The sequence below is a fragment of the Pogona vitticeps genome, chromosome 2 (assembly GCF_051106095.1).
Source record: "Pogona vitticeps strain Pit_001003342236 chromosome 2, PviZW2.1, whole genome shotgun sequence".
In the NCBI taxonomy this organism is placed as follows: Eukaryota; Metazoa; Chordata; class Lepidosauria; order Squamata; family Agamidae; genus Pogona; species Pogona vitticeps.
The window spans coordinates 68,898,912-68,912,810 of record NC_135784.1 but is presented as its reverse complement, the minus strand read 5'-3'; the positions used below and the strand labels follow the sequence as shown (position 1 = coordinate 68,912,810).

Here is a 13,899-nt window from a genome sequence, read left to right as displayed (position 1 = left end):
TAGGAGATATCTGATGAAACCTTGGCTAAATCTTAGTATGACTATGAAAAGGAGCTGAGTTTTGCCAAAAATTGGAAGAGACCGATGATACTGAAACAAGAAGAATTTATTGAGAAGATACAGGAAGCGACAGAACTGAACATTCTATCAGAAGTGTTGAAAGATTGTCCAATACAAAAAGCAACTGAACAATGGGATTTATTTTATAAATAGTTCGAGTCACCAGATAGAGTTTGAATAACATAGATCTAAGCTAGGATGTAAATGTGAGTTAAAACCCGGAGGGCAGCGAATAGCAGAAAAGCAAAAAGTTTGAATTTTGATATTGCAATATGAATAGACTGGATGTCAGTATATTTCGTATTTATCCCCCTCCTTCCCCCCCCCCAGCTTACATTCCCCTTTACCCTCTGTATCCCACACCCTATCCCAAGTTATTAAATGAAAAGAAAAAAGAAAAAGAAAAGGAGCTGGATTTGGTGGTCTGCAATCTCAGGAAACATTCTAGAATGCTGGTTGTCTCCTTCTGCAGATCTGCTGTGAGGGGGTACTGCATCTTTTAATTGCATTGGTTAAAATGTGTGCCTCTATAACCGCTCTGGATTATTTGGCTCAGCCCAACAAGTGAGGAAATCTTAGGAAGGGGCTGTAATTGAAGATTTCAGTTGAGAGCCAACAGGAGAGGCAGGGGCTGTGTTCCCCTGGAGAAGGATAAGACCCTACTACTACTAGGTAGTAGAATTTCAGTATGTTTGTGTGGGAGGCCCTGGAAGAGTGAATCCATACAGTTATCTTAACCATTTGCATTTTATTGGTTTTTTAAAATAATTTTATTAATAACAAAAGTGGTCATAACTGACTAGATAGGCGGGATATAAATAAATAAATAAATAAATAAATAAATAAATAAATAAATAAATAAATAAATAAAACATATCATTATAAACAACAATGCATTGCACAACCAAAAAAAATTAATTAACACAAAGACTTCAAAACAATTACTGTATATCAAAAGTTCTCCACCACCGCTGGGACCATTGAAGATAGAGTCGATTCTCTTCCCTTCGTGGAGTTCCCTTTTCCTTCCAAAATTTTAGCAGTTCTTGCAATGGTGCACTTCCCTTACCCTTTATTAATACATAATCAACAAATTCTCTCCAAATATCTGTAAATAATCCTTTCATTAATATTACAGATCAGCTGACATAGATTTCAGTATCCCATATTTTCTCCCAATTCTCAGTACTTATTTCTTTCTTCAGATCATATTCCCATGAAGATCTAAGTGAATTCGGTTGATCCTCCATTTCAAGTAATAGTTTATAAATTTTACTTAATATGCCTTTCACTTTGTAATACCCTTTCCTCAAACTTCACAAGTTCCCTATATTTACTATTTTTTCTTACCCACTGATCTGCTTGTATTAAATTAAGCCAAGATACTTTCTCAGTTTCCAATATATCTTTTATTTATTTTTATTTGCATTCTGTTGGAGGACTTTGAAGACTATATATTTGGAGCTATTTCCTTTATGATGTTGATCTCTTATCTTAGTTGATAAATATATCTGGGACTTTGCTCTTATTTGGCATTCTTTGTTCCCCCAAGCAACTCCTGCTCTGGTGCTGATGAAAAGAACTTGGGGATTGGAAGGGTTACAATTCGTAGCATCCAGTTTGGGGCTGTGTTCATATCATCGTTGCTCTTTGTTGTGTGTAAATAAAAATAATTACATTTTTGCAAACTTTGTGTTTAGAATAATCATTAAACATGTATCTCTGCAGAGCCAGCGTTACATTTCCATCTATTCTTAACCAATCTTCTTATGCTACAGACATGCCACGACAAGCCTACAGAGCCCTTTCTTCTTCCAAAGGAAACCAACCCAAGTAATTATTGTGCCCCTGGAAACTTCTCCCACCTGGAGAAATGTCATAGTTCTAACAATGTGTTTCTCCATTCATATGTTACTTCTGTTTTAACTATCACTTCCCAGTTTTCATGTCACTGTGGAGAAATAATCTGCTCAAATTATATGTGTTCTTCAAGCTAATTTCCTCTCTGCATAATTTTCCTTACCGTCTGACTAATTTAGCAGCTGCTCTGGCCTTCAAAAGCTGTGTTTGCATTCCCTCTTTCTGACTCCAGAAATCCATTGCTGTGAGATTAAATATATCTGTAGAGTGCAAACAGAATGAAAAGCAGCTAAGGCACTCTAAAACCAAGTCTATAATTAACTAAATGCAATTAATTTATATATGAAGGTGCATCAAAACCTAGACTGATGTACCTAGGAAAGCATGGATTCAGCAAAATCTTGGCCGTTTGACATCCAAGACTTCCAAGAAATCTCTCATGTTAATTCTGTATATTTCAGTACATTCCCTGTGATATTTGGAAGGAAACTGTAACCAGTAATAATTTACAGCACAATCTTTTGCAAATTTACTTGGATGTAAAACTCCCCATGTTCAATGAAACTGCCTCCCATCAAGTAAGTGCACATGTATGTGTGGAACAACTTTGCTTCTTGCTTTTCAAAATGACAGGATCTGAATTAATTGATTCAAAACAAATATGACTCAACATTCAGAAAAATGTTCTGACGGTAAGAGCTGTTCAACAATGGAACAGACTCAAAGGTAGCTCACAGAATCACAGATAAATGGTGTTGGAAGGGGCCTAGGAGGCCATTGCATCCAACCTCCGGCTCCATGCAGGAGTTCAAATCAAAGTAGATCTAACAGATTTGTTGTCTTATTTTTTCTTGAATGCCTCCAGCGTTGGAATGCTCACTAATTCCCATTGTTGCCTTGCTTTTTTATGAAGACTATTTTTGGGTCCCTTTAAAGCTGCTTGCTCTGTTCCTCTTATAGTGCCTAAGCATTCATCTGTCTTTACCTCTGAGTTTGTATCTCCCCTCCGCTTTCAATTCAGTTTAAAGACCTCCTGAGGAAGATCTTTATGTTATGGCCAAACACATTCTTCCTTGTGAGGTGCAACTTATCAATTGGCAGCAGTTTATCTTTGAAGAAGCAAAGTCCGTGGTCCCAAAATCCTTAAGTTTCCTACCCAGAGTTTTATGTAATTTCCTCATAGTTCCCCTTTGGCTGTGTTGTTTGTTCTGACATGGGTGAGGAGAAAGGGAAACACATCAATGGATTTTATGTGTGATGGCAATCCTTCCTCCAGGCTACAGCATACCTGGCAGATCCGTAGATCTTTCAGATATATTTCGGTTTCAATCCCACGCAGTAGGGAATTGTCTACTTGTCTACAACACCTAATCTGCTCGTGTTCTTTTCATAGGGTGTGTATTCATTGAATCTGCTTGGCTGAGTCTCCTGTTCTCCCATGGGGAGAGCTGTATGTCTTCCTCCAAATGCTGTCTCCAAGACTCCTTTTTAAAAAAGCATGAAAGTGGTTTTGCAGTTCCCTGGTGAAGAATGTCTTCTCCTTCCTTTGTTCCAAAACGCGACTCTTTTCCATGGTTCTTCTTCCACAGTGCTTATTACCTCCACAGCATTCTCCTCTTCTGCTTCGTCTAGCTGTTCTTCTACCTCCAGTGCCTCTCTTGGCTGCTGCTGCTGCATACTCTTCATCGTCTCTTATAGTCTTAAATGCTCCAGGTCTCTCACTTTCTCTTCCAACAGTGCAACCAGTTTGCACTTGCTACATGTGTATGCTATGTTGTTGTCAGGCAGAAAGACAAACATTGTACACACTTTGCAGGTCACAGCTACAGAAGCGTCTCTTCTCTCCACAGTCCCTGTTACCTTTTTACTTTTTTTTCCTGCTTGTCTATGAGTCCCCTTTGCTTTATCTTGTCTGCCTTGAAGGATACTGAGAAAGTCTTGCCTTTGTCTCTTTGTTTGTTGGTCTCTTCCTCCACTAGACCCTTTCCTTAATACTACCCACTGTCAAACTCTGGTTGCTTGCTCCCTGGGATCCATCTCAGTTTCATTCCTCTTCTGTGCTCTACTAGTAGTCAGCAAAGAGAAGCACTGATTATAAACAGTGATTGAATGGCTGTGTCAGAAATGCTTCAGCAGGAGCTTAGATTAGATGACACCTGGAAGCCCCTTCAACTCTACAATTATATGTTCAATCCATTAAAATAAATCACAACTTAATATTCCTGCAGTGCCATGGATGAGAAGGACAGGAAGCTCTGACATGAGAGCCTCTAATCAGGGGTCTCCAAACTTTTCAGTATGAGGGCCACATCATATATTTTACACATTTTGAGGGCTGAAGGAGGGAAAGAGGACCCAAGAAATCCCCTACTCCCACTGTAGGGGGGTGGGGGGTCACTGGGGTTCTCCCTCCCTCTTCTTTCTGTGCTCGGGTCCAATCTGTTCAATCTGTAGTAATGTTCAATCTGTAGTAACGTACAGATTGAATCTGTACTTTGCAGTTCAATCTGTACTAATGTACTATAGTAGAAAGGATATTTTTGCCACACAAGAATATATGAAATAATACATGGTAACATTTCTCTTCTATGAGTTAAGAAAGTGCTATACTGTATATCCTAATAGATATCCTCTGAAGATGGCAGCCTTCAACCTTACCCATCTCTTAAGGACTCGTGCATTTGACCCGATTTTCTTTCTGCCTGCTTGGCCCAATTCTAAGAGTACAGAACGTCAAAAGTTTGAATAGTATTGTTGCAAAAATAACTCATTATTTACATTTCAGAATGATTCGGTAATAGGGGTCACCCCCTTCCCCTTCCCATCCATTACTCTCTTCCCTTACTTTCAAGTTAACACATGCAAGAATTACCTCATCTCTGGCCACAGTTTTATCATGCCAATTTAAAACCAAATGTAATTGATAGACAGAGGATTTTAATAATACTTTCAGGCCTGACAATTAAGTAATTAACACTACGTTTTTGCTTCACAATGAAAGGGTATTCCTGCAGGATTCAGAACAAGCATCCAATCTCTAACATTAAAATCATGGTGCCTGCATCACTGATCTACAACTACAGACATGCTCCTTCCTTATTTTTAAAAGACAGTATCACAACTTTCTTCACAGAGAAAAGCGTTTTCCAGTCATTCCAGGTTGAAAAAGTGGAAGCCCCTCAGTGGTGGAGAGAGAGAGAGAGAGAGATCTGCTTTGGGAGCAAAAAGCGCTGGACTCATTCAAATCAACCTTTGTGCCCTGCAGTCAGTAAAAAACTACTTTGAATCAATCTATTTTATGAGCAAAGTAAATTCTGTGGTATTTGACCATGTAGTTGCCCTCTTAGCTGTCCCTGAGGCCATCTGATGGATGCATACTCCCTCTTCAGAGCATCCAAGCAACCAAGCCACATTATGCAAATACATATGGTGAGGGAGAGAGATAGAGTTAGTTTCTTCAGTTCACTCAAGGAAGGGAGGAGAGGGAAAGCATGAGAACCAAAAGCCTTGCCTATCTCTGATCTAATACAGTCCTAGGAGCGTGAGGGGTGGGATGTGGGGGGTGATTAAAAAATGAACAGGGTGAAAAAAAACATCATACAAGAGAAAAGGCTACCACAGAACTCAGGTGGGGCTCCCCTATTCAACTCATGGTGTCACGAGAAATAAATTACCTACCCTGTGCCTCAGGCTAAGCTTAGCTGACAAACTAATGAATAAACAGATGTACCTCTTACAGATGTGTAACGCCACATGTCAACTATCACAGTACATCAAAGATGCTAATGTTGCAAAAACACCCAAATGAAAGCAATTGCCAGACAGGAATGAAGAACAGGTAAGTTATCACACAGACAGTTAATTGAAATTAAGGTTTAGTTTTGTTCCATCCCAGGTTTACTATCTGATTACTACACAGAAACACACTGTTGGGCGATGCTTTAGTTCCACATTAGACTGCCTTCACCATAAGCACTCCCTGTGTCCTACACTCCCCTTCATTGTGATTTTAGTGTTTCTACAGCCCCAATGAAATTCACACAGAGATTTTAATCTTTGAGAAGCTTACTCACTAATATCTATAAATAACACAGCCATCTTAAACACAAGGTGTGACATCTTTTACAAGGCAACTGTTTGCAAGTCTGGGCCTCCAGTTCATAAACTTACTAAAGAGAATGACAAGATTCAAAACATGAGATAAAATAAATGCAATACACAGGCAGTGGTTCCCAACCTTGGGTAACCCAGGTGTTCTTGAACTGCAACTCCCAGAAACCCTGGCCAGCACAGCTGGTGGCAAAGGCTTCTGGGAATTGCGGCCCAAGAACAGCTGGGTTGCCCAAGGTTGATAACCACTGAATTAAGATATAGGCAAAAATTTCAACTTCAAACACATCAGATATACAATAACATGAGAATAAACATAAAATTGCTTACATTCAGTTGAGCAAACAAACAAATACTCATGCAGACAAACAAGAGAGGGGCGGTTTGCAAGTTACCTAAAAGAGACCCAAGAGGCCCCTGGACTGCGAGAACAAACCTATCAATTCTGAAGAAAATCAACCCTGAGTGCTCACTGGAAGCTGAGGCTCCAATACTTTGGCCATCTCATGAGAAGAGAAAACTCTCTGGAAAAAACTCTGATGTTGGGAAAGTGGCAAGAGGAGAAGGGGACGACAGAGGATGAGATGGTTGGAAGTGTCATCGAAGCTACCAACATGAATTTGACCCAACTCTGGGAGGCAGTGGAAGACAGGAGGGCCTGGTGTGCTCTGGTCCATGAGGTCACGAAGAGTCGGACATGACTTAACGACTAAACAACAAAAAGAGAGACCAAACTACAAAGGCCAGTATTTATGTGCCAGGAGCCCCAAATGCAGAAGCTTCCAGGCAGATGCAACCAGGTACAAGACTGGCACTTCACAGGATCTGCAGATAGGATAGGAACCATGCAGTCCTTAGATCACACTTTGTTCCCCGAACCTCTTGTGGTACCCTAAAAACCAACTGTTGTATTTTGCTACTAATATTTTGTGGCAAAGAGAGAGAAAAAACCATTCAAAACAAGCAGAGGATTGCTTTAAGTGATTTTTTTCTTCCCAACTGCAAGAGAATGTTGGTGGCACATTTGTTTAAACGGGGGGGGGGTGTTTGCGTTTTTGTGTGCGCGCGTGCACGCACACATGTGTTTGTGTGCTTGTTGCCACTATGTCACTGCCACTCAATATACAAAGTAATGCTAGATAGTCTGGAAGGGTCTTCCATATCATTTCCTGCCTGTTCTAGGCAAAGACAAAGGTGAGGAAGTGAGACCTACTGGAGCTATCATAAATATCATAAATATGTTTGCTCTCTTAATCGCTCAATAACTCCAAAAGCAAAAGAGGATCAGTGAAGACACATCTCCTCCTTACAGATGTCATGTGGTTATCCAAACATATAAGCTCTACTACAGCCACAGAGCAAAACATTTATCACTAACTTCTTGTTCCTGATGCAAGGAATACAGTAGCTCCTTCACTGGTATGATAGAGGTAACTAGTAAGTGGAGATAGGTATACTTACGATACCAGTGCCTAAGACCTTGAGCAATCCAAGTCATGTCCAGCCATTTCTGCTTAGCTTTCAGAATGTATATTGTTGTTATTATTAAGAACGGCCATGTTTATCTGTCCCATGCTGTCAGTGGCCCAGCTACAGATTTATTCACACTGCTTCTATACCTCTTTTTACCAGTCATTAGAAGGGGGGGAAATGGCTGCAAATAGCCCCAATGATACTCGTAGAATGGAAGGAAACATGTAGTCAGAATTTTACAATTAAATCAACCAAAATAAATAAAATATTTCATAGATAATGAAGTGGAAACAAATGAAAGTTGGAAGCAAGAGCAGCATAAGAGAACAATGAAACAATATGTGCCTCAGATAGTCAGTTACCAGTCTAAAAACAGCAGCAGCATGCCCAGGCAAAACAAAACACACACCTGCAAGCCTCCAGTGCCATGTAATTCCATATCTTAAATAATTCACATTAAAAGCTGTTCCAAAAAAAAAAGTACTGTTCAATCATAGACATTTTTAGATCAATTTAATGCTGCTTAAATAATAGACCTGACACAAAATGGATGCCCTTTTTTGCCAAGCCTCTGACACTTTGGCGGGGAGAAAGCACCCTCTTTCAGCTGAGGTCACTGAGTATCTTCTAACGTCAAAAGAAGGCAATGAACGGTGTCTTGCAAGGCAGCACAGGATGACCAGTTGTCATAAATGTAGGTGTGTGCCTCCTACATGAACATGAACAAGCACTTTACCTGTTAATGTGAATGGTGTGGGAATTTTGATCCTTGTCAATACATGTGGAGTTATTCTAGGTCAACTAGTCAGGAAGAAATGCAACAGATTTCACAGTAAAAATAGCCTTTTGGATTAAGGATAAATAATGGATTCACTCATATCATTCTAAATTGATGAAATCATATTGAGTTCATTCAAATCATTCTGAACTGGTAAGCCTCACATCCTTTCAAAACCTTCCTTTAATGAACTGTTCAGTTTAATAAATGAAAGTGAAAACAATCTTCTGTTTTAACAGTCAAGGAAGGATCATTTGTGGCTATTTACAGACGTTTATTTAATAGCTATACAAAATTTTGCCCTGTCTCCCTCCATTTCAACTGCATCATCAAAAAACTCGATGCAGCTGAATTTGCAACAAATTTGCTTTCCTTGTTCTACTGCAGCACTCTCACCCTTACCCTCACCTATCCAATCCCAGCAAACTAAGAATCACATAAGACTAAATTCAATGTGGTGCTGGATTTCTGTTTCTTCCCCTCTCCTCTGTAATTCTTGTAGTTTTTTAGCCCTCCAGAGCAGTTTTTTGGTGAGCAAGGGTGGCAGTTGTGGGAAAAGGAGAGCATCTCCCTTCTGTATTCATGAAGGCTTTCATCGCCAGGATCTAATGGTTGTTGTGGGTTTTTCGGGCTCTTTGGCCGTGTTCTGAAGGTTGTTCTTCCTAATGTTTCGCCAGTCTCTGTGGCCGGCATCTTCCGAGGACAGCACATGAATGCTGTCCTCGGAAGATGCCGGCCACAGAGACTGGCAAAATGTCAGGAAGAACAACCTTTACAACACAGCCAAAGAGCCTGAAAAACCCACAACAACCATCTCCCTTCTGTTTCTGCCGGACTCCACTGTTCAAAGCACCAGCTCCTTCCCACAGTAAACAGGATTACAGTATAGGCTACATAGCTAATCATATTAATAATGGCCAAAATAATCATATTTTGAAGGCCATCTCTTATCTGGCCTTCAAAATAATTATATCTCTTATACAGGAGTCAGGCACTAGTTAATAACTAGAGAGGAAAACAAGAAGTAAAGATGGGCTCAATGTGTCACAGTAAAGCCTTGGACTTTCCATGCACTCTTTTGCTCCACCCCAGGAGTGCCACAAAGGACTGCTATCTTTATCATCTGTGCAATTTTCCCAAAAATTAGCCATCGTAGCCATGGCTTAGCAAGAGTTGTTATTTGACCAACATACTAGGCCTAAGGCTCTGTCGGAACCCATCTGAGTACTCCAAATATAACACAAATAAATCTAAATAAATCTTATGCCAGCTGAGGCACTTTTAATCTCTATAGAACAGGAAACCACAGAAGTTCATGTCCAAGCAATTTAGGTGTTTTATCGTATTTGTGAAGGCTTTCATGGCTGGGATCTGATGGTTGTTGTGGGTTTTTCGGGCTCTTTGGCCGTGTTCTGAAGAACACGGCCAAAGAGCCCAGAAAACCCACAACAACTATTAGGTGTTTTATCCCTTATCTTGACTTGGACCCGAAATGTACTAGTGTACAAGTGGAAGGCATATCCATTTTTGCTAGAGAGTCTCCAAATGTCATTTGTTTTCCTTTTCTTGCTACAACTCCACCCCCAACATCACCCCTGCCCCTATTCCGTTGCAGATAGACTCCTTCCAACTCTCAGGAATACTTTTTTTAAAGTTTGGAGGGACCCAGGCATGCACTTTTCCATGACAAGGGTTCTAGTCTGTTGTTTAAGAGAATCCTAATATCATGATTCTTTTAGAGTTGTTTTTAGACATGTGTTAGATTTTACCATTAAAGGTAAAGGTAAAGGTTCCCCTTGACAATTTTTGTCCAGTCGTGTTCGACTCTAGGGGGCGGTGCTCATCCCCGTTTCCAAGCCATAGAGCCAGTGTTTGTACGAAGACAATCTTCCGTGGTCACATGGCCAGTGCGACTTACACGGAATGCTGTTACCTTCCCACCGAAGTGGTCCCTATTTATCTACTTGCATTTGCATGCTTTCGAACCGCTAGGTTGGCGGGAGCTGGGACAAGCGACGGGAGCTCACTCCGTCGCATGGATTCGATCTTACGACTGCTTGGTCTTCTGACCCTGCAGCACAGGCTTCTGCGGTTTAGCCCGCAGCGCCACCACGTCCCTGAGTATCCTGTTTAAAATTCAGTGAGACTTGCCATATACTGTACATATTCTATGTGTGCACATTGCAGTGATTCTCCTGCTTTCAAAAGCAATAAAGTTTATTGTTATATTACTAAAAGTCACTCTGCATTCTGTTTAGCAATCCTCCCAGCCAGAAAAAAATGGGTAGCCTTCCACAACAATGGCACACAATAACAAGAGGAAGAGTATGCTTTGCTAATGGACATATGAACCATACTCAGTTTGCAGTTCTTGGCACTTCCAAAATATCCATGTGTCTCGAGACAGGGAGCCCAAGTAAACACAGACACCTAAAGAGACCAGCGTTTAGGTTTAGTACAAAGGAAGCAACAACAAAAATCTTGTAGGTTAACTATTGTCAAGATCATGTCCCTGAAAAGTATGATGTGTATCCTCATGGCAAGTTACCATGTTAGTAAGATTAAGGCACAAACTCACATGCACATATGTCTGCGTGTGTATTATTCCACAGTAATAGTTTTACTAACAGCATTAATCTAAGACGTAGGTAAAATATACCAAACAAATAGAAATAATGTATGAATCCACTACAAAATTTAAAACACAGAATGCAGGGCAGTTTACATTTATATCCCAAGTCTTTGCATATGAAAACATTTCCGACATGTCAAAATGGATATTCAAGCCATCTGTCTAGGAAGCCATAAGTTACAACATCAGCAGATCTCATACTTTCCAATAGCTCTCCAGAGTAGTTCTTGCTACTTTACCTAAGGATTTTTGTCCACAGACCTTCTGGTATTTATTAGCCTACCACCAACCTGTCAACATTATGCTTAATTTCTTTACATTTGCCACCATCTGGGATTTGTATAGGGAACAATGAGTACTGATATAACCTTTCATTTTCAAAATGCATATTTGTATGTGTACTTACGGACAAGCAAGCATATTAGAAAATATTGTTCTGATACTATGTTAGGAAGCCATGCTGAATGGGAATAGAGAATGCAGAAAAGGAGAGGTCATGTGGCAAGTGTATAGTGTAGAAGAAATATTTGAAGCAACTTATGTAGAAGACATTTATCATCTCCATAGACGTCTTACAGATTCTTTGGACAATAGGGATTTTGCAAAAAAAAATTTAAAAAATTCATGGCAGCTAACTGGAGCACTGTAAGAAAGCCTGTCCAAGCATAACCCTTCATCATCTTCAGCTAAGCTGGCAGAAATTCTTCCCAGTAAAATTATTTTACATGATATAACCTTATTTATATATGAATACCCCGGCTGATTCTACAAAATAAATAAATAAATAAGTTGTATGTGTGTATATATCCATGCACATACATGTTGCCATTTCCACATTTGCCAATAGTCATGCAGTTACAATTGAACAATTAAGCTATGCACAGGGAAGATATGAAGAGGGTAGATTGTGCAGAGATAGAACCTACGGAGGACAATACAGCTGCAATGATGATTTTGTCAAAATTAGGTTAAAAACAAAATAGTGTTTCCACATTATGAACTGATACATTGCCACTATCTGTTTAAAAAAGGCATGTGAAAACATGAAGGCTTTTACAGTATAGTAAGAAAACGTGAAATGGAAACCGTGTTGTCATGGTGATTCTCCAATCATTATATACTTCACTATTTTTTAAAGCTCCAAATCAGATTTTTATTGCCATAACACAAGTGAGCCATACATTGTCCCAATGTTCTTTTTAAAATAGCACTATTTGCAGATCAAATAATTCTAGTTCATGCATTAAAAAAACATAAAGGTATATAATTTTATAAAAAGTTACTGGCACAACAATTTGTTCTAAGGAAAGGTTGTAATACAATAATCTAAGTAATCTAATATAATTTTATACATGAGGAAAACACAATTTACACTGCTCTGCCACTTTCACATCTAATTAAAAGATACGTCGAAACTGATTAGGTGTTTGAAGAAAAGCCTCAAGCCATATATACATTTAAAGGGATGATAAAGTTAATCCAGATTATTAAAGCAAGAAAAACAGCCAAAAAGAAAAAGAAAGAAAAAAGGCATAGCATCAAATACTGTTGTGTGCACACAAAATCTGAAAAAGCAAATACAACTGAAGGAACCTTTTCTTTCTTTTTTTATAAAAAAAGGCAAGAACAACAGATTCATAACTCAAAGGAACCTGACATCTGTTAAGACACCATTTTCTAAACTATTCCTGGATATACTTTATAGAATTTACAAGAGAAAAAGAGAGAGATTTGCCATAGATCACAGCATGAAAGCTTACCCGCAATTTACCAGCAAAGCCTAGCCAGCCATCTGCCCATTTTTTTTCCTTGAAGTGAATTCAGGGAATTGCCCTGTTGACTTCACAAAACGATCATTCTGATAACACCTACCCACAAAGTTAATCAATTAATTAAGATTGCTTTTACTTAGTAAAGCAGCATGCTGACAGTAGGTCATATGAAGGTTGCTTCTTGCTTCCCTCATGAGGGTCTCTTAAAAAAAATAACACTGTCCTCCAGTTCCATGTACCAGTTATTTTGATATTCATTCAGGAGCTGCAGAAATATACGGAGCCCTTCACAATGCCAGCTTGCATGATGAAAGAGCAAAAGTAGTTTTCAGGCTGCAGAATGCCTTAAAAGGGTTACCATGGAAATAAATGTGCAAAAGGGAGGGGGTTCCTTCAATGACAAATACTGCCTCTGAACAGGGACAAGCTTTGAAGGAAGGCTGAATGGGGACTGTGGAAGAGGGAAAGAAAATGTATTTTACTATTACTGCTAGGATCACTGCTCCACTTTGAAGCTAAATTACTAATTTTAATAATGCATATAGACATGACACAGAAACACAGAAGGAAGGGCTTTAAAGCAGCAGTTACTATCTTACACCATCAAAAACTGGGACATCTGAAAAGTGCTTTATTTGCATTTCCACAGAGAAGTCTTTGTGCAAGTTATATTTTCAAAGGAGAGTGTTGTAAGGAAGACACTTTTGCAGAACTGGACAGAAACACTTAGGATGAATTAAAATCAACCTCCCTAAGTAAAAAAATGGGTTTTAATTGTGAACTGATGTTCCTGGTAGCTGCAAAGGCAGACTGGAAGTCTTTTATAAATAAGAAATCAATGAATGCTGTGCAGTCAGCAGCCCACAAAAGGAATATAAAGCAAACAAAAAATAAATAAAAAACCTCCACACACCCAGGTTTGGAAGTAAGCTGCACAGCTCACACCACAGATGGCTTCTAATGCTGCAGGGAGATTTTGCTCAAAATCATTAGCCCATACTGGATCTAGTGAGTATTCCCATTAAAAGCCAGCTGAAACTATTCATGTTGCATTGAAAACTCTGCATTCACAATCTTCAATTCCTTGTTTAAAGAAAAACAAACAAACAAACTGGTTCTTGTGATTTTCAAGCATTGAATAAACATGTGAAAATAGGGCATAAGTAGAAAATGTAGTGGAAAATGTAGCACTCATAAATTCTTAAGTCTCTAGA

The 13,899-nt window shown here is 39.2% G+C and overlaps 1 protein-coding gene across 4 annotated transcripts in view; it reads right to left on the bottom strand.

The window, feature by feature from the left end:
* Window positions 1-13,899, bottom strand: part of FGD3 (FYVE, RhoGEF and PH domain containing 3) — a 137,602-nt gene that overhangs the window by 79,649 nt on the left and 44,054 nt on the right. The window contains exon 1 of one of the 4 annotated variants that reach the window (XM_078385342.1): window positions 12,674-13,138. The exons of 2 other annotated variants lie outside the window; for them this stretch is intronic. Coding sequence is in view for 1 of the 2 variants with exons in the window: in XM_078385340.1 (XP_078241466.1) it covers window positions 12,822-12,879 (58 nt within the window). In the remaining variant the exon portion in view is untranslated. Of the gene's footprint in view, window positions 1-12,673; window positions 13,139-13,899 lie in introns of those variants that run through there. One more of the 4 variants, XM_078385340.1, reaches the window with a different exon arrangement.